The sequence below is a fragment of the Chenopodium quinoa genome, unplaced genomic scaffold, assembly GCF_001683475.1.
Source record: "Chenopodium quinoa cultivar QQ74 unplaced genomic scaffold, ASM168347v1, whole genome shotgun sequence".
Lineage (NCBI taxonomy): Eukaryota > Viridiplantae > Streptophyta > Magnoliopsida > Caryophyllales > Amaranthaceae > Chenopodium > Chenopodium quinoa.
Genome location: NW_018744858.1, coordinates 137,622 through 156,563, shown reverse-complemented (window position 1 = coordinate 156,563; position 18,942 = coordinate 137,622). Strand labels below are relative to the sequence as shown.

At 38.9% G+C, this 18,942-nt stretch overlaps 2 protein-coding genes and 1 pseudogene across 2 annotated transcripts; 1 reads left to right on the top strand and 2 right to left on the bottom strand.

The window, feature by feature from the left end:
• Positions 1–6,370, bottom strand: part of LOC110704742 — a 29,533-nt pseudogene extending 23,163 nt beyond the window's left edge.
• A 6,571-nt stretch (positions 6,371–12,941) lies between these two features.
• On the top strand, positions 12,942–14,145 carry LOC110704741. Its single transcript, XM_021882549.1, has 2 exons — positions 12,942–13,337; positions 13,426–14,145. The coding sequence occupies exons 1-2, from the start codon at positions 13,082–13,084 to the stop codon at positions 13,890–13,892; spliced, it is 723 nt and encodes a 240-aa protein (XP_021738241.1). The 5' UTR covers positions 12,942–13,081; the 3' UTR covers positions 13,893–14,145.
• A 77-nt stretch (positions 14,146–14,222) lies between these two features.
• On the bottom strand, positions 14,223–15,206 carry LOC110704695. Its single transcript, XM_021882511.1, has 3 exons — positions 14,982–15,206; positions 14,486–14,902; positions 14,223–14,401 (listed from the first exon to the last, which is right to left on the bottom strand). The coding sequence occupies exons 1-3, from the start codon at positions 14,994–14,996 to the stop codon at positions 14,261–14,263; spliced, it is 573 nt and encodes a 190-aa protein (XP_021738203.1). The 5' UTR covers positions 14,997–15,206; the 3' UTR covers positions 14,223–14,260.
• Positions 15,207–18,942: the final 3,736 nt, after the last annotated feature.

Sequence of the window (18,942 nt, the reverse complement as noted above, 5' to 3'; positions counted from 1 at the left end):
TTTAAAAAAAAAAAAATTATTGAGCAAATGGAACAATTACATGTTGATTTGAGATTTGCAAGCTAAGACTCAACTCTCGTAACTAATAAGACACACTAACAGTAACAAGGTATTTGGGAAAATAGCTTACAAGATACTCCCTCCATCCCTAACGGGGAACAGGGTGTTTGGTATGGGAATAGGGATAAGAATAGGGAATTGATAAGAAAGATAAGGATAAAATAAGGCTTGTCTTGTTCACCTTATTTTCACTTATTCTAGGAAAAACAAGTTCAAATATGATAATTTTGGGAAAAATATTTTCAAATTTTCAAATAAGATAACTCCAGGAGATATAAATTCTAATAAGCTCATATAATTTCTGATAAGGGTTAATGAGGGTTACACAAGTTCAATTTACAACTATAACAAGTTCTAATAAGTTTTAATATGTTCACACAAGTAGATAAGTATTAAAAAAAAAGATAGACACACCCTAAGTATTTTTCCATGCATGGTACGGGTAGGAGATAATAATAGGATAAGTAGCAAAGTTACTACTACTCTAGCATTCTCTTCTATACTACTCTAGCATTCTCTTCTATCTCTTACCTTTTCATTAAGGTTAAGGTTGTCTTGCTGTACATGATTCTTATCCCTCCCGTTATACCATCCCTCCTTAGAATTGGTGGGAAATGGAGAGAGGAGGGGGGGGGGGTGGGGGAGAGAGATTATCCCTATCCATACCCTAATCCCCAGCTCCTTAAACCAACACGTACTAGATTTCTTTTATCCCTACTTTCTTATCTCTGTCTCTTCATATATTACTAAACAAACAGCCCCTAAGTATACACACATGTATATTTATGGTTAATGGAGTTGATGAAAAGGTAGTGGGAGCATATGTTTATAATGAGAAAGTATAGTATTGGGACCATGGGCCATGAATGGAACAAAGCATTATTTTAAGGACACCCTAAAAAAGAAAATGGTGCATCGGACTGAGAAAGTAGAAAGATAGTTTCCACTAAATGCTTCATGTTCAAGAACTCCACCCTTAATCAATCAATCAAAGCCTTAATCCCATAAGTGGGGTCGGCTACATGAACCAAATTTGATTATTCCGTGTGGTCAAATCCTTCCTAACTCCTTCCAACCAAGTCATTTTCGGTCTCTCTCTCCCTTGGTTAACCCCTCCATGGTCCCACTCTGCCATTCCTCGAACCGGTGCACCATCGAGTCTCCCTCTTACATGCCCAAACCAACGCAGGTGATTTTCCCTTATTCACCCTTGATCTTACTCGTTATTGATTATTATGTACTACTCAAGAGAAAATTGCTCTTCATGTAATATGAGTGTGGCACCCAAAAAGTGATGCTCCCAAATATGCCACATGCTAAGATGAATAGACCCAATACCACAAGCAAAGAACTGCAGGCACATTATAAATAAGTTGCTAGGATCTGGGATCAAAACAGAGAAAACACACGAGCACAATAGAGGGAAGATAGCCAAACTGATGATATGATGTATTGCTAATTAGTGTAATCAACAATACAACTCTCCTTCTTTCGAGAGGAAGGAATCTGTCCAAAACTTTTTACTGCAACTTTCTGGATAATCCTCACCTCCTACCATCCTCCTCTTTATAATCCGTTCGCTAACAAACTTCTAAAGCTAAGAAGGAATAACAAACTAATTCCCAAAATTACTACATTACCCCAAAACCCACTAACAACCTCATAACAGAATTCCACCTCAGCATCAAGTTGCTGGAGAATTCTTTTTGGCCTTCCTGCGAGCATAAGTAATTATAGGCCTGGCTGATTCCTTGCATTAGTTTAAGAACTTACAAAGTTAAATTTAATTGCCAATTCAGTGATGTTTAAAGTTCGCAAATGTTTGTTTTATTGTTTTATTTTCCCCCCCCCTAGAAGAATTATAACAAAGGATGTTATCCTTGATCCTCAAGGATCACATTACCCAAAAATGGCAGAAAAGGTGAATTGATGGAGGAAATAGATAAGATACTTACAAAATATCAAATTAAGGACAAACAAAAGGGGGTAAAGAATGAGACGTTAAAATTGTGAAAGTGCAGGGAAGTGCACTCAGCCACTTCAAAGCTCTTTGGTGCTTTCTGATTCTACTCATTGCGGATACGAGGGGTGTTATTTAAAACTTCAGGTAAAATCTAACTGCACCACCCCTTTCTGCATCAACAGATAAAGAAATGCTAGTCGTAACACATCAAATGCTTGACAAGTTTTATCACATTTAAAAAAAATATTACCGAAAATTTAGGCGTCAGGATGCTTTGTGGGTGAAGGAATGATGTTGCAACTTGGGATTCAACACAAACAATAATCACAAAGGGCTTCCCCAAACCACCATGCATCCAATTTCCACAGCAGTATACATAAATTGTAAGCTAGTAGCAAAAGGCAATAAACTTAAGCTCAAATTCCCTGTTAGCAATCTACCTATCAAGCATCTAAGAATCATGGCATCACAACCACTTTAAATTCACATATTGCTAAAATGTATACGATATTTCCCTAGAAGCATATGATTGGTTTGATCAGGTTAAAGCAACCCATTCATAACAGAATCCAATCACAAATCTGACCAAATAAACACAGCTATCTTAAATAATGAACAATTTTTGACACTAAGAACAAACATCACTTACAAGACACCATTCCCAAGCTCACAAACACCACGCTTGTCTACATCAGGCAGAAGTCTATAGAATATTTGATATTTTGATAGTCAATTTACAAAGTTCTTTGCCTCATCAACTTTAATAAGTATCATTCTAGATGACCAAAACTGAAGAGTAACACATGTATTAAAACTTGAATATTTCCATTCCCTTGGTAGAAGTAATAGCCTAAGAAATTCATATTAGCTTTCTATACCGCTTAAAGTTTAAGTAACATGCTCTATTATATTCTCAACCCCAAAATAAAAGTCTCATTTTCCTTTTACACACATTTTTAGAAAAGTAAATTTAAAAAAGATAGAGGTGAAATGGGACATGTATTTAGGAACAAGATTGGTGGTAGAAATAGGACTATTATTTGGGGACCGGGGGAATACATAAACCTAATTCTCTCTTTCCCTTTAAGTGCTACTAATGAAACATGGGAGGCCTATCTATATTCTCAACCACATATTTATATATACATTTGATAATTATCAACATTCGACATGAAAAATTCAAGTCTATGGAATTTAAACTTACTTATTGATGACAATTTAGAGCTCCTTTGATGCTCTCTATCAACCATGTCTAACATGAAGTAAATCATGCCATGGTATATATACAAAAGGTTGGATTACATCTTCATGAATCTCAAAACATGAAACCGCAATAGGATAGGATTATACATTTACTTCCTCCATTTTTGATTGAACAACTTACACTTAAATAAACTTTGGTTGAACTCTAATCACCTTTTTTTTGTTGCAAGATAAGCTGCTTCGACATAACTTTGGCTTCCCTTCACTGCCTAGCTTAGTTAACTACAAGTAACAGAGATATCATTCTGTTGTATATTTGTATTGATATTTCCCATCCTTCTTGCCCAAAACCAAAGATCTTGATTATACCTTTTTTTTTTTTTGCCATCACCAAGACTAACCTAAGGGACATGAATTCTCAAATATATGCTGTTAAATTTAAAATAAACAGCCAAAAGGTGAACTACAATCATCAGCATGATATTTTCAAGTGAAAAGCTTAATGGTCCAAATTTGGTTTCTTTTCATACACCATTAAGGTTCCTTTCAAAAACACACATTTTTGGGAGTGGATCAGGATCTAATTCCGTGGGAAATATGTACCAACCTGATTAAATTTTGCCTCTACCAAAACATTTAATGACTATTCTTGTGACATTCAATGACTGGTTTCTGATTGCTATGCCAAAGTTTCTATTAACCTTCAAAGATTAAAGAGTCATCCAAGTCCATTTGCTAGCTTACCTGAGTTAAGCTTAATTACTACATAACTAAGACTAATTTTTGCAAGGACGAGAAATCAGAGCTAAGCATTCTAAGGCTGACAATTGGGTCAACTTGATAGGAAGAAATTCAACTTGAGTAGCTGAAGTTTTTATATTCTACAGACACTCATTCGTGAGGTAACTCTTGGAACGTTTCTCAGTTCAGCCCATCACTAGACTCGACCTTGAGTAAAACAAACTAAGGCAACCAAACAAATAAAAGTATAAAACTTCAATTAGAATATCAATCTCTTATTTTTGCTAACATTTTGAGGTCCTTGAAGTATTATGTGAGATTTTTAACATATGAGTCATTCCTCATTTAGTTTACTAAATTCTTATACTCAGGCTTGCTCACAAACTTTTCAACTCCAGCTAACCAAATTAACATTGCTGAACTTGAAATGATCAGTCAAGCTCATTCAAGATAAGCTTAGACAAAGTTTTGGCCGACCAAATCTCAAGTAGCTAGTTAGTATGTTAACCTCACTCATCCCCAATTTGACAAGGACACATTAGGCTTCTGCAAGATGAATTGGAAAGAGGAGTACCAAGCTCAGAATAGGAGTCGAAAACGACAAAAAGGATATCAACTGGTAACTCCCCATAAATTAGGGCATTGTAGTTGGGGTATAAATGTGCTGTTAGACTCCTCCCCGTACCTCCATTTCACAGACTCTCTATCTACCTTGCCATGTTATTGACAAGTATTCAAAATCTTGATCCATATCTGACTCACAGACTTCAATCTGACAGAGTCCCTAATAGTTTAAAAGACACAGGACCTATCTATATACTCAATAATTATGCAGCAAGTTGCAGTTGACTTCATTAATACTTAAATGGCACTTTTGCTGTGTAGTTGCTACTTAGTTCAAAATGATTGATGGAGTCACTGCAGGCCATTAAACACATACCTGAAGACTACTGTAATGTAGAATTAATTAAGCATTAAGAGAAGTAAAGGATTCCTTTTGACGGCTCAGAGGCCTTATTGCCTTAAGCATATAATTACAAAAATAAAATATGAGAACACATACGATAACAGAGTCCAACGATATCAAAAAGAAACTGCTATTAAATATGTAAATATGATTGGGTGAATTGGTGCAAGACAAAAGGGGAATTATATCCGGCGAATTGCAAGGACATGGAATAATATTCTATTGCAAACACATGAACTTGACTAATTATGTTATTCAACAGATACATTTTGATATTTCACAAGCTTTAGTTGTTACTGACATTAATATTCAGCTAAAGACCAGGAAATCAGAGAAGATGGAACTTCATAACCTCATTGAACAATACAACATATTTCTAGAGTAAAACCAACCCTCAAAAGAGTAGGTCTATTTTACCAGTAACCCATAAAAATCAGAAACTTTAACTATCAAAATCTATCAGCTGGATAAACCAAGACAGATAATCATTAATTACTACTACACAAAAAAAAAGAGTAGATTTTATGCACCAAATTCATTTAAAAACAAATTCAAAGATTCATCCAAAGGACAACCACATAAACAAATTGATAAAAACTAATCAAAATTACAAACAACTCAAGCAAATTAAAATAAATAGTTGAACTCATAGTTTCATACCTTCAAGTCTAACATGATGAATGATTCCTGAAGTATAATTCAACAGACCTTCAAAAGGGTACAACTGGCTGTAAACCATTGAAACCCCAACTTTCTTAATGGTATAATTCCCACTATCTTTTCCACACCAAACTTCACTCCCAACATTTGAGGGGTCTAATTCTGTCACATTCTTACCAATTTGAGCTTCACCTGTTACAATCACAACAACAACATTCATCAAGTGATCAAACTAATAGAAAAGCAATTATGTCTCGACTCTCGAGGGTAGTACCCAAGACCTGAAATCAAATCCCGTCTCAAAAAAAACAACAAAGAGAGAGCATATACCAGTAACCCAAGAGACCCACATTGAAGTAGGTGAAGAAAGTGCAAGTGATCTTTGTTCAGGAAAATTCCCAGTTACATTTCTCCTTATTCTTGGATCATCCAATGGCAAATCAGTGCTACCTCGCCGCAAAGAGGGATCAAAACGACGAGTTTTGGGCTCAAAAGGGCCTTCCAAAGTAGTGGGTATTGCTCCCATTGCAGCTAAACAGACCAATAAATTGAGGACCCATAACAATAATTTGAACTGGAAATGCATTGAGCAGAATTTTGGTCCACTGGAAAAGGAAGAGGTGAGGGGGATGTGCAGAGTTTAAGAACTCCATTGATGCTTCTATAATTGGAGTAAGAGTTAGAATATTGATTTGAGTAATCTGAAGAATATTCGTGCTGTGATTTTCACAACGTTGTTTGGTTCGCACGTAGTGCAACCGATGAATTTTTTTAGTGTGGACTGTGGACGGTCGGTCGTTATGGAGTAGTGACCCGGCAACTTCTTACCATACAAAGTTCTAGCGTACTAATTCTTTAAAAAGGCGGGTGTATGTTAATTTATTGTAATATGGGATAAAGTTATCTTAAAAATATTTAAAGTTACCCTTTATACTACAAAAGTTTATTAATCTAATAATAAATTTTATCTTATAATAAACTTATAATGTATTAGATTAATCATATTAGCCTTTAACCAAAATAAAATAAAATAAAATCATATTAGCCTTTATTGTATGTAATAATGAATCTATATGAAATTACACATTAAAATATAATTCAAACCAACAATAAATTAAAAATTTCTCATTAAGAGGTTAAAGTTACCATAAAAATAGTTAAAGTTACCCTCAAATTGATCGTCTTACAATAAGATTAACGTACACCCGTCTTACACAAGACTTATTGTAGCACTAATCATAGGTAGAGGTGTCAATTCGGAGAACCGGATGGAGTTTGGGTTGATCCATGATGGGTCGGATCTGTTCAGGTCGGGTTATTCAGTTCAAAATTACCCTGTTAACCCAACTCGGGTCGGATCGGGTCACTTACGGGTCCATATTGGGTTTCGGTCAGGTCAATTTCAGATCGGTTTATATTTGGTTTTGATAAATTCGGATCGGGTACAAAATTGGTTTGACTGGGTTAATTTCGAGTTGGATGACTTTGGATCGGGGTGGTTCTGGTACAGTTGATTTCAGTTATGTTAAGTTAGGTTTGATGATTAAGGTTGATTCAATATTCGGTCAATTCTGATTTAGATACTTTTCTTATTACGCTGAATTTTGGATAGGTTGACCAAATTTAATATTCAAATAAGTTCATTTTTAAAACTGTAGTAATAGGTTGGGTTTAAAATTATGGTTGGTTTGAAATCATGTCAAGTCAAAATTAGGTCGGATAAAAATCGGGTCGGGTTAATATTAGTTCGGATAAAAAATAGATTGGATTAAATCAGATATTTTTCTAGTCAATTTCGATTCAGATTGAGTTCGGGTCGGGTCAAACTAATTCGGTTTGAGTTCAAGTCGGGTTAAATCGATTTCGGGTTGAGTTTAAGTCGGGTCAAATTGGTGCCGAGTTAAGTTCAAATCGGGTCAAATTCGTATTCAGGTTGAGTTTAGTTCGGTTACATATCGGGTTTGGGTCTTGAATTTCTCATATCAAACTGGATCGGTAACAATTCGAAACGGATGGTATTTTTCGGGTCAGTTCGGTTTTGACACCTCTAGTTAGTAGGGTGGTCCAATTGGGTTAGAAATTAGACTTTCATAGCTTTTCAACGCTACATTATTTACCTTAATTCAAATTAGGGATCAAAAGTTGTGATAAAAACAAAAATCGCAAAAATCGAGAGGCATAAAGTTGTGACGTACTGCATCCACTATTTGAGCCGTGACACGGCATTTTTGTCATGTCGCGCCGGTAGAGGTGTCAATTCGGAGAATCAGATGGAGTTTGGGTTGATCCATGATGGGTCGGATCTGTTCAGGTCGGGTTATTCAGTTCAAAATTACCCTGTTAACCCAACTCGGGTCGGATCGGGTCACTTACGGGTCCAGATCGGGTTTCGATCAGGTCAATTTCAGATCGGTTTATATTTGGTTTTGATAAATTCGGATCGGGTACAAAATGGGTTTAACTGGGTTAATTTTGAGTCGGATGACTTTGGATCGAGGTGGTTTTGGTACGGTTGATTTCGGTTATGTTAAGTTAGGTTTGATAATTAAGGTTGATTCAATATTCGGTCAATTTTGATCTAAATACTTTTCTTATTAGGCTGAATTTTGGATAGGTTGACCAAATTTAATATTCAAATAAGTTCATTTTTAAAACTGTAGTAATAGGTAGGGTTTAAAATTATGGTTGGTTTGAAATCATGTCAAGTCAAAATTAGGTCGGATAAAAATCGGGTCGAGTTAATATTAGTTCGGATAAAAAATAGATCGAATTGAATCAGATATTTTTCGGGTCAATTTCGAATCGGATTGAGTTCGGGTCGGGTCAAACTAATTCGATTTGAGTTCAAGTCGTGTTAAATCGGTTTCGGGTTGAGTTCAAGTTGGGTCAAATTGGTGCCGAGTTAAGTTCAAATCGGGTCAAATTCGTATTCGGGTTGAGTTTAGTTTGGTTACATATCGGGTTTGGGTCTTGAATTTCTCAGATCAAACTGGATCGGTAACAGTTCGAAACGGATGGTATTTTTCGGGTCAGTTCGGTTTTGACACCTCTAGTCAGTAGGGTGGTCCAATTGGGTTAGAAATTAGACTTTCATAGCTTTTCAACGCTACATTATTTGCCTTAATTCAAATTAGGGATCAAAAGTTGTGATAAAAACAAAAATCGCAAAAATCGAGAGTGCATAAAGTTGTGACGTGCTGCATCCACTATTTGAGCCGTGACACGACATTTTTGTCATGTCGCGCCATAAGTGCATCGTGGCGCGCTACTTTCTTGACCTAGTCTCTCTTTACCAGCGCTCCACTTTATAAATATCGTAGTCTTTTTAGGGGGACAAGCACTGTTTTCTAATCTCATAATCTCTCTTCTAAACTCTAAACATTCCTTGCTTCGCAAAAAGAAATGAGGAAAAAAAAAGACTCTTAACATTCCTAGTCTTTCGCATTTCCTCCCTCAAGTATTTATGTGCATTCGTACTATACTCATAGCTTCGTTTACGGTCTACGACGTGAAAATCTATTGAATTTTAATTAATTTACTTTGATTTATTAATTTTATCAAAGTTTACTAACATTCTATTCGCGATGTAGTTTCAAGGTTTCGCAATCAAAGTATGTAGATTTAATTGATTTTTAAGTTTAATTAACTCTACTACGTTTATGCCTTAATTGCTAGAATCATGTTTACTGTTTATTTGTTTCAATTATTAGTATCATGTTTATGTGTTTTATTAATCATGTCAGTATCATGCCTAGGTTTATACTAATGATTGCTTAGTATCATGTTAGAATGCGTTGATTTGCTCCCTAATATTATTATTGAGTTGCTTCCTATTCATACATGTTTATTCTACTTGTTGCTATCACTATTGCATGTTTTAATCAAGACCAATAATTAAAATCACGCCTAATAAGTTAAGTTTTGGACAATCGGCTTAGGTTCCCATTAATCTTGTTGTTTACTCGAAGTGATTACAATAATTAGATTTATGTTATTGCGTTAGATATTCGACTAGTTTGGAGCGTATTGAATATTGTTTGTATGTCTTCTGGGTTGCAATTTATGCATGTTGCTATAAGAATAAGTAAAGGCCAATACGGGCGGATTGAATTACAGGCTCAATTTTGTACCATCATCCCCGAATATCCAGTTATCACTATGAAGTTAGTAATCTCATAAATTATGAATGGGGTGTAATTTTTATGGATCAAATTGTTATTACCTTCGCTTTTATCCCTTTTTGTGGTTGTCTTAAATGATCCATAAACGATTTATAAGTTCTTTATAAACTTGTTGGCGGTTCAATTTCCTACTTTTTGATGTATACATTTGGGGGTCATTTTGATTTGAGGTCAAAATTGGATTAAAAAAAAAAAAAAAAAAAAAAAGCTAAAAATGTCTAGTTTGCGTATCAAAAATTGCCTCAAATGCGTGCTTTGGAGTTATAAAAGTTTCACTTAGAGTACTGAACTTCAAAAAATGCCCCCACCCATTCTCGTTCCCGTTCGCTGGAGCCATCCCCATCCTCTTCCACCCCCTTCCCCGAATTCTCCTTCCCTTACCCCTATTCACACAAAGGCGAAGACGAGGAAGAAGACGAAGATGGCGACTATGAATTTGTTGATGATGAAGAAACCTTGAAAGATCAGCTATAACTGCTTCATCTATCACCACATTCTCTCTCCTCAATACCAAAACGATCGTACATCAAACCATTTCCAATGCTAAAGCCTCCGCCTCCATTACCATTATCATTTACATTCTCTCTCCTAAGACCAAAGTCCATCACTTTTCTCTCTCCTCCACCATTCTTTCAGCATATTAACAATTCGATTGTTCAATTGAATTGAAATTGAAATTGTTCTTTGGTAGCAGAAAAATCAATCAGCAAATTTGAGGTGGATCGGAGTAAGATTTTGTTTGAGTGTGAAAATCCGAAATTTATGAGTTAATTAATTAATCAGAATCAAACCCTAAAATTGAAGAAATTCCCCCAAATTCACCGACGAATGAAGACAAAGAATCAAAAATTCCAGAGGGGGTTGTGTTTGATGCTTCTTGATGCTTAGTAATTTCACCAAAAACACTTCAATGCATCCTCCTTGCCCCTGAAAGAACGGTGGAATAAATTTGTTTTTTTTTTTTTTTACTCATCTTGCTATTTTTGCAACCGAATAAGGTATCTTTGAATCATCAACATTGCCGTATGTAGTACCTTTGGCATTAAATTAGGGGACTTGTTATTCATCGCCCGCAAATCTCTACATAAAGCCCACATTTTATAATTTTTTGACAAATTTGCCCTTTTTATAATTTTAACGGAAGATAAATTTTTCGCACTAAAAAAATGTGGAGCAGCACCGGATCGCCGAGGATCACCGGAGAATCGCCGTCGTCATCGGAAAACGAGGTTCGTAACGCATCGTAAGGACGAAATGGTGGCTGGCGCCTAGCCAAAAGGCCATGCCGTGGTTGTGGCGCCTAGCCAGGACGCCGCCACCGTGGTCACGGCGCCTGGTTGAGAAGCCTCGACCATAGTAGTGGCGCGTGGCCATGACGCCGCAGCCACGGCCAAGGCGCCTGGCCACCACGCCGCCACCATGGCGGCGGCGTCCTGACCAGGCGCCCCGGCCGTGGCTCCGGCGTCCTGGCCAGGCGCCAGTAGGGGAATATTTTTTTTTTTTTTTTTTTTTTTTTTTTTTTTTTTTTTAATTTAATCCCCTTTTTTTTTTTTTTTTGTTTGTTTTTGTTAATTTAATCTTAATGTAATTATATTTATACGTTATATGTTATTGTTACAGGATTATGGTGGAGACGGAAATGATTACAGTGGGATTTTTGTACATGATGGCCTGTTCGAAGATGCTCAACAAGCGATTGATTGGGCAAAACAGGTTGCAATTAGATCAGGCTTTTGTTTAGTAGTAGCAACTCATAAATCTCAACGGGATGGTAGAATGGATCGCATTTTGAGATGCGACCGTTATCGCAAAAGAGAAGAACGAGATTTCAGTAAAGCGATTCGGTTTGACTCAAAGCGGAAAGGTTGTGGGTGTCAGTTCCGAGTTAAGGTTCGACAACATCAAAGGCGTGACGGTTGGGAAGTGAAGGGTTACGGCAAATGGGGATATCACAACCATGAGCTGATAGCATACAAAGTGGGGCATCGGCAGTTAAGCGGCCTAAGTCCAGCTGCGAAACTAGTTGTAAAAGAAATGAGTGATGCTCAAGTGAAGCCCGCTAAAATATTAGCGTCTGTGTTAGAGAAATTCCCCGAAGACCAGCCAAACCGAAGACACATCTACAACGTCAGACAGAAATTGAGGTTTGAACGGTCAGAGGGAAGGAACCCTATACAACAGCTTCTGCACCAGGCACAAGCACGTGGTTACCTTTACTGGTTTGAATCTGACGAAGACACATCGGAGGTAACTCATTTGTTCCTTGTCCATCCTGATTGTGCTGATATGATTTCGTCTTGGCCATCTGTGATTTTGATCGATTCAACGTACAAGACAAACAAGTACAAGTTCCCACTGGTTGAGATGGTTGGGATGGCTCCAACGAACCAGAACTTTCTGATTGGTTATGCAGTCATGAAGGATGAGACGGCTGCGAGTTACCGTTGGGTGTTGGAAAAGTTGAGAAACTACATCGGCCCAAATGTACAGCCATCGGCCATCGTAAGTGATTGTGAGGGAGGTCTTTTTGCCCCTATAGCGGAGCTGTTTCCGGAGTCGAGCCATTTACTGTGCACATGGCACATCAACAACTGCGTGAAAGTCAAAGCCTACAACCTTTTCAACAAGAACTTAGATTCAGCAGAGAGATTGGTAAATGTTAAGTGGCGGAAGATCCTGCAAGCTACCACGGAGGCAGAGTACGATCGAGCCTTGGAAAACTTAAAGGATGCGTACAAGTGGTGCCCGCCAATCGTAGACTATGTGATGCATCAGTGGGTACCTCAGAGGGAAAAGTTTGTCAAATATTGGACGAACCAAGTTCTTCATTTTGGGAACACTACGACATGCAGAGTCGAGAGCGCTCATAGAGCTTTGAAGGACTGGATTGATTCTTCCACGGCTGCTCTGGATACACTGTTCGAGAGAATAAACAAGGCTATTGATACTCAGAGGAACGGCATCAAGAACTATCTCGAGGACTCCAGACGACGACATGGCATGTTGTATGGTCATTTCATATTTAAGATTCTCCACGGTCGTGTGTCACACCACTGTTTGGGGTTGATTCTGAGCGAGTATACCAGGATGAGGGAGTTGGGCGATGAAGTGGCTATTCGGTGCGGATGTGCTATATCAATGACTCATGGATTACCTTGTGCATGCACCATTCACCGCGTAATTACGCAAGACAGGGCGTCGTTACATGTCGATCAGGTTCATCCATTCTGGCGGACGCTCGTTATCGGAGAGCATGCTGTTCCGCATACGGTTCACCGTGAACAGGAGGAGTTGGAGCAGTTTAAGATGATGTTTGACCAAGTGTCCTCCAGTCACCCTTCGATCATTCGTAGTGCTACACACATACTTCATGACATGTTCAATACATCGTGTTTGGATACCGAGGAACCGGAAGGGGTCGAGCGACCTAGGGGTCGACAACCACGGCGGAACAAGAGTGCGTTTGAGTACATTCGCGGTCGTGGCCGTGGCCGTGGCCGTGGTCGTACATCCTCATCAAGTGGCAGCCAATCATCGTCGTCGGTGAATATGCCCGGCACCGGTAAGACATTCGACTTGCCTTTCTTTTGTTGACTGTTTGATTAGTTTACTGTTGACTTGTTTATTGTGTTTATTGATGTGTGTAACAGGGAGAATGGACATTGAACATTTTCCATATAAGGACAGGATCCCTAATATCATGATGCCATTCTTGGACGGGTGGAATGATGTCATTGCAGATGGTAACTGCGGATTTCGGGTTGTGGCGGATGTGTTTCAAATGGGTGAAGACAACTACGGTTTAGTGCGGCAGTTGATGTACAATGAAATCGCATCAAACCGAGATGTGTATGGCCATGTGTACGGCGAGGACTTGGATAGGTCTCTGCAGCGTATCCGGTGGGGAGGGGGACCTTGCGGTCAAAATCATTGGTTCGATGCGCCACTTGATCTCTTTGCCGTTGCAAACATCTACAAGTGTGCAGTCATGCATTTCGGCCTTGGTTTACATAGTCGAGCCTATTATCCATGTACAACGGTTCTGCCCTGGTGTTCGCGCGAGACCGTCACCAGACCGGTAAGGGACGTTGTTATTGGATTTCTTGGGCCGTCATAAAGACATTTTATCCGATTAGACATGTCACCCGATTTTCCGGTCCCAAATATCATACCGAAGTGGTATGAAATTCGTAGAGCAAGCGTGGAGGGTTGGGATGCTTTGTACCATGCTCGCGTGCAACAGTGGAACAATTTAATTGCCATGTAGTTTTTGTTGATGTACACCTAACTTTTACTATGAGGCCTTGTATTGTCAATACTATGTCATTTCTATGTGTTCATTTTTAAAAGATAATGTTTCATTTTAAAAACTAACAACAATAATTTCAAATATTACAAAATAAAATGATAATATTGAATTTTAAAAACTAAGAACAATAATGTCAAATATTACAAACTAAAAAGATAATGTCTAATTTACAAAAATCAGTAATCCCTCTGTGACGCCCACTGCCACTGCTCAAGGGTCCGTTCCAGATCGTCAATAACAGCTCTGCCTGATGCACTCGTCATGCAGTCCCTTTCCTCAAAAAGTCGATGTCCCAACTGCATAATCTTGCCCATCCACTACACAAAACAAAAAACATGAAACGACGTATTATACATATATATATTAAAATAAGAGAACAACAAATAAAAGATGAGACGTACCGCATAAGAGGCAGTGGCAGGTGGCACATCGTCATCATCTGCGTCGTCGATGTCTTTGATCAACCTCGGGTGCGAGTGCCGGATGTACCATTCCATGTAGTGCTGGTCACACATGGCAGTCACCCCACTTGGCGGCCGCTGCAGCTCCGCCGTCCATAGGCGGGCAACCATCGGAAACTGCTCCCACATAGATATCATGTTTGACGGCCATTGGACGACGTACTCCTTCGACGACGCAGATCGTACCGCCTTACTGGGCCATGCCGGTGGAGGTGGGACAACTTGGACAAATCCAAGCTGGCGAAGACAGCGCTGCGGCATGTACGCCTCTACGATCTCGCGATACTGAATCAGTCCAGTGTAGAGGGTCCTGGGTACCCTATTACTAGGGTTCTGGCCGAAAGGCATCCAGTTCACCTGCACATTATTTAAAATCAGTAACAGTCATAAAATAAAGCATCAGATTGTAAAAGTAGAAATAATTTAATCACTGTACCTCTAAGGGGGACATCCTGTCAAGCGATAACCGTATGGAGCGCAGGCGGTCAACGGACTTCTTCTCGACATGCGGACTCCACGCACAGGCACGTGGCTGGCCATCACCAATGGGAACCGGGTCGCGGTGTGGTCGAAACGCAGGAAAATACTCGTATATCCAGGTCTGTAACAACGTCAGACATCCAGTGATACCTGCTGCATCAGCCCGGCTCGAGAATCCTAACTGGCGATACAGATACGCCAGCGTAGCCGACCCCCAAGAAAACTGGCCTACTCTGTCGCGTGGCCTGAGCTTGTTCCCGCTCTTATCCGGAAACAAGGTACACCCGAGAAGAAGAAAAACATATGCAGCCAGCTGTGTGTCCTGCGTCCTACGTGCCGTAGGGTGCAAACATCGCTGCAAGACGGCTGCGATCTTAACGCCGCCGTGATCCCACACACCAAGTGCCGATGTGTACAGCGCAGCCCTATCCACCGCCAACAGCTCCGCTAGTAAATCTGCCTGATCCGCATCAGTGACGACAGATGCTCGGTTTCCCTCCACGGGAATCCCAAGGATGGCCTCGACGTCATGCAACATGATCGTCATCTCACCGAACGGAAGGTGGAACGAGTTCGTATCCGGCTGCCATCGCTCAACGAAAGCCGTGATCAGCGTCCAGTCAATCCTATCGTGCATGGTGGCAGGAAGGTGACTCACTCTAGTGGCCCTCAATCGCCCGACCATCTCGCTCTCCTCCGGCCAAGCATCAGCCCAGCTACACAAAAACCTACAAGTCTTTTCCCGGGTTTGGCATTTCAAAATGCCTGTATCCAAAGCCCTCTCCTGGTCCTCCCAAATACGGGTAGCGATGTGTCCTAAAAAGCTAGGAATCACACTCCCGTCTATAGGTCCCCCGGCCACCTCACCCCTCACCATCCAAGAATCATTAACGGCCCTCGACCGTTTTCTGCTACCCGCAGACACAGTGGACGCAGATGATGTGCCAGATCTACTAACAAACCTACCATCTCGACCCTTACGCACATCTACCCTATGCGTCTCATACGTATCATCAAGTCTCTGACTGAATGGACCGTAATCATCATATGGTCCACTCTGATCGTCGACATCCTCATCTGCATCATCCTCGTCCTCGACCTCCTCCTCCTCGACCTCCTCCTCCTCCTCCTCATCATCATCATCATCATCTTGATCGTCCGCAGAACAGTGCACCCGTTCTCTGCGGGCCGAGGCCGAAATACCACGGGATCTAACGTGTCTGGGCCCCGAGCTCTCCATTGAGTAGATCGTACTCCTCACGACGTCAATACTCTTCCCCGCACCAGGTCTAAATTGCGATGCCTAACTCCAAGTAAATAACGAATCATAATAACGAAAACAAATTAAAAAAAGTCGAAAATAAACACAAAAGCAAATAAACAAGTCACGGAAATAAAATTATAAACATAAAAAATATAAAATTAAAACAAATAAAAAAACAAAATTTAAAAAAAAAAAGATAAAAAAAAAGGGAACATACAATTTAAAAAAAAGAAAAACAAATTTTTTAAAAAAAAAAAAAAAATCGAAAATAAAATTTAAAATTAAAAAAAAATCAAAAAAAAAAATTAAAAAAAAAACCACGGCGGAGGCGCCTAGGCAAGGCGCCCGTACGGTGGTGGCGGCGCCAAGCCCAGACGCCACTACCACGGCGGCGGCGCAGAGGCTAGGCGCCACAGCCGTGGTGGTGGCGTCTGGGCTTGGCGCCGCCACCACCGGATGGGCGCCTTGCCTAGGCGCCTCCGCCGTGGTGTTGGCGTCTCCCCTTGGCGCCCCACCGTCGCCGGAGGTTTTTTTTTTAAAAAAAAATTACAAAAATTAAAAAATTTACCTTCTGGCCGGCAAACCGCCTTCCGCCCACCGCCGGTGCCGCCACTTCCTTGCCGGGCCGCCTCGACATAGCTCTGGAAATAATTTAGAGAGAGAAAGTGGAAGTAGAGAGTAGAGAGAGAAATTGTGTGTTTTTTAGTATGAGGGCAAAAGTGACATTTCACTCTTATTTTGTGGGATTTATGTAGGAATTTGCGGGCGATGTTTAACAGTTCACTAAATTAGTCAGAGTTTTTATTTTCCTTTTTTTTTTAGTATGTTTAACCGATTGATGCAGGTTAATAATTTCAGTACTTGGAGAGTACTCTAACTGCAACATTTCATACTTGAGTACCTAGCTTGTCTGAAACTTTTGCCAAACTTCAGTACTCAGTTGTGTATATAACTAGCTTGTGTGCTTTGTTATTGAGCTACAAAAATGGCTCGATTAAGGTTTTAGAGGTTATTTTTGGTTATTAAAGGTCAAATTTGAGGTCGAAATTGGAAAAAAAAAGACTCGGATTGGGCATGCCAACTGAGGCATTTTTTTGCCAATTTCGACCTCAAATTTGTTTCTTAAGAGCCAAAATTACCCCCAAAACCTTAATTGAGTAATTTTCACGTCTCGAAAACAAATCACGTAAACTGAGAAATTTCCTTTCACGCAAATCGATGGATTTTGTTCTTTTTTTTTGACAACTTTGACCACAAATTTGATCCTTAAGGTGCATAATGACCCCTATAATCTTATACGAAAAATTTTCGCGATTTGAAAACGAAGCATGTAAAAAGAGGCTTTTTTAAATATAAAATATTTAAATAATACATTTTTACGGAATATTCCCTAATAATCCCATTATGGTCACCGGCATAGTATTTTTGCACAATACTTAAATAGGTGGTGATGCTGAAACCAAATAATTTAGGTGGGATTATTGAGAGCAAATTTTCCATTAAATTAGTAAGTAGTTTAATCATTTTTTTTTCTGTAGATTTAATTATTTTACACCCTACTTTGTTGTTAATCTTGTTTATAACAATGTTTAGTTGGTCCAAATATTATTTGCTATGCATGTTTTATTGCTTTAATCATGATCACCTTGTCATAATTTGCTAATCAAGACTAGTATTTGACTCATGGATAATTAGATAAATTGGTCAGCTGGTTAAGATCCCATTAATTTTGATGTTTAATAAAGTGATCACGATATTAGCAATAATGTGTGCATTAATGTACAATCGACTTAATTAGCATAATATAGTTTAATTTAGATATCATTGAACCGTTTTTTATTGTCTATTTAAATTGCAAATTATATATGTCGTATTAGGATCAAGTAGAGGCAAATATGAGTAGGATTGACCTCTTTCAAACCTTCACTCCTGATTCCTCATATGCTTCGAGAGCATATGGAATCAACAATCTCATGGATTGTTGGAGGGGTGTAGCCTTAATGGATCAACGAAATCGGTGTTGCCTTTTGGAAGTGTCCTTAATCGTGGTTGCCTTTATCCCTTTAATTTATATAATGATCCGTTAACAATTTGAAAGTTGTCAAGCATATTCACTATGCAAAGGTAGGCTCGACTCATACGACGCCTACAACTATTTTAGTTGATCTAAATAATTGTTATGCTACCTTACAATTTAATTTTATTCTTTTCTTGGCCAAGGTGATATGGGTCTCTCTACTAATATAATTATCTCTCTTTCTTCAAAAATTTTCATTTAACAATTTATTTAACTTAGGAAATAATTTTATTGTTACTATGTAAATGCATGTTATGTGTGCTTCAAGGATTAGTATCTTGTACATAAATATAAGTATTTTTATATTATATTGATACTTAAAATTGTATTTTTTTTCAAAATAGGAAGTCAAAATGTTGCAAATTTTATAACACTATTAAATACGGGTCTCCACCACACTACTCGTACCGTCATCAAAAGAAAAACTCCATCTCACAAATCCAAGAAGTTTTCATCCCAAAACAACCTATGTATATATGTGATGTAAATAACTAAAATAGACATCAAGAATGACACTTGTCAATCACTAGTATACTTTTCTCCCTCTAAAATTCCACCCCTTTTTAAAAAAAGAAT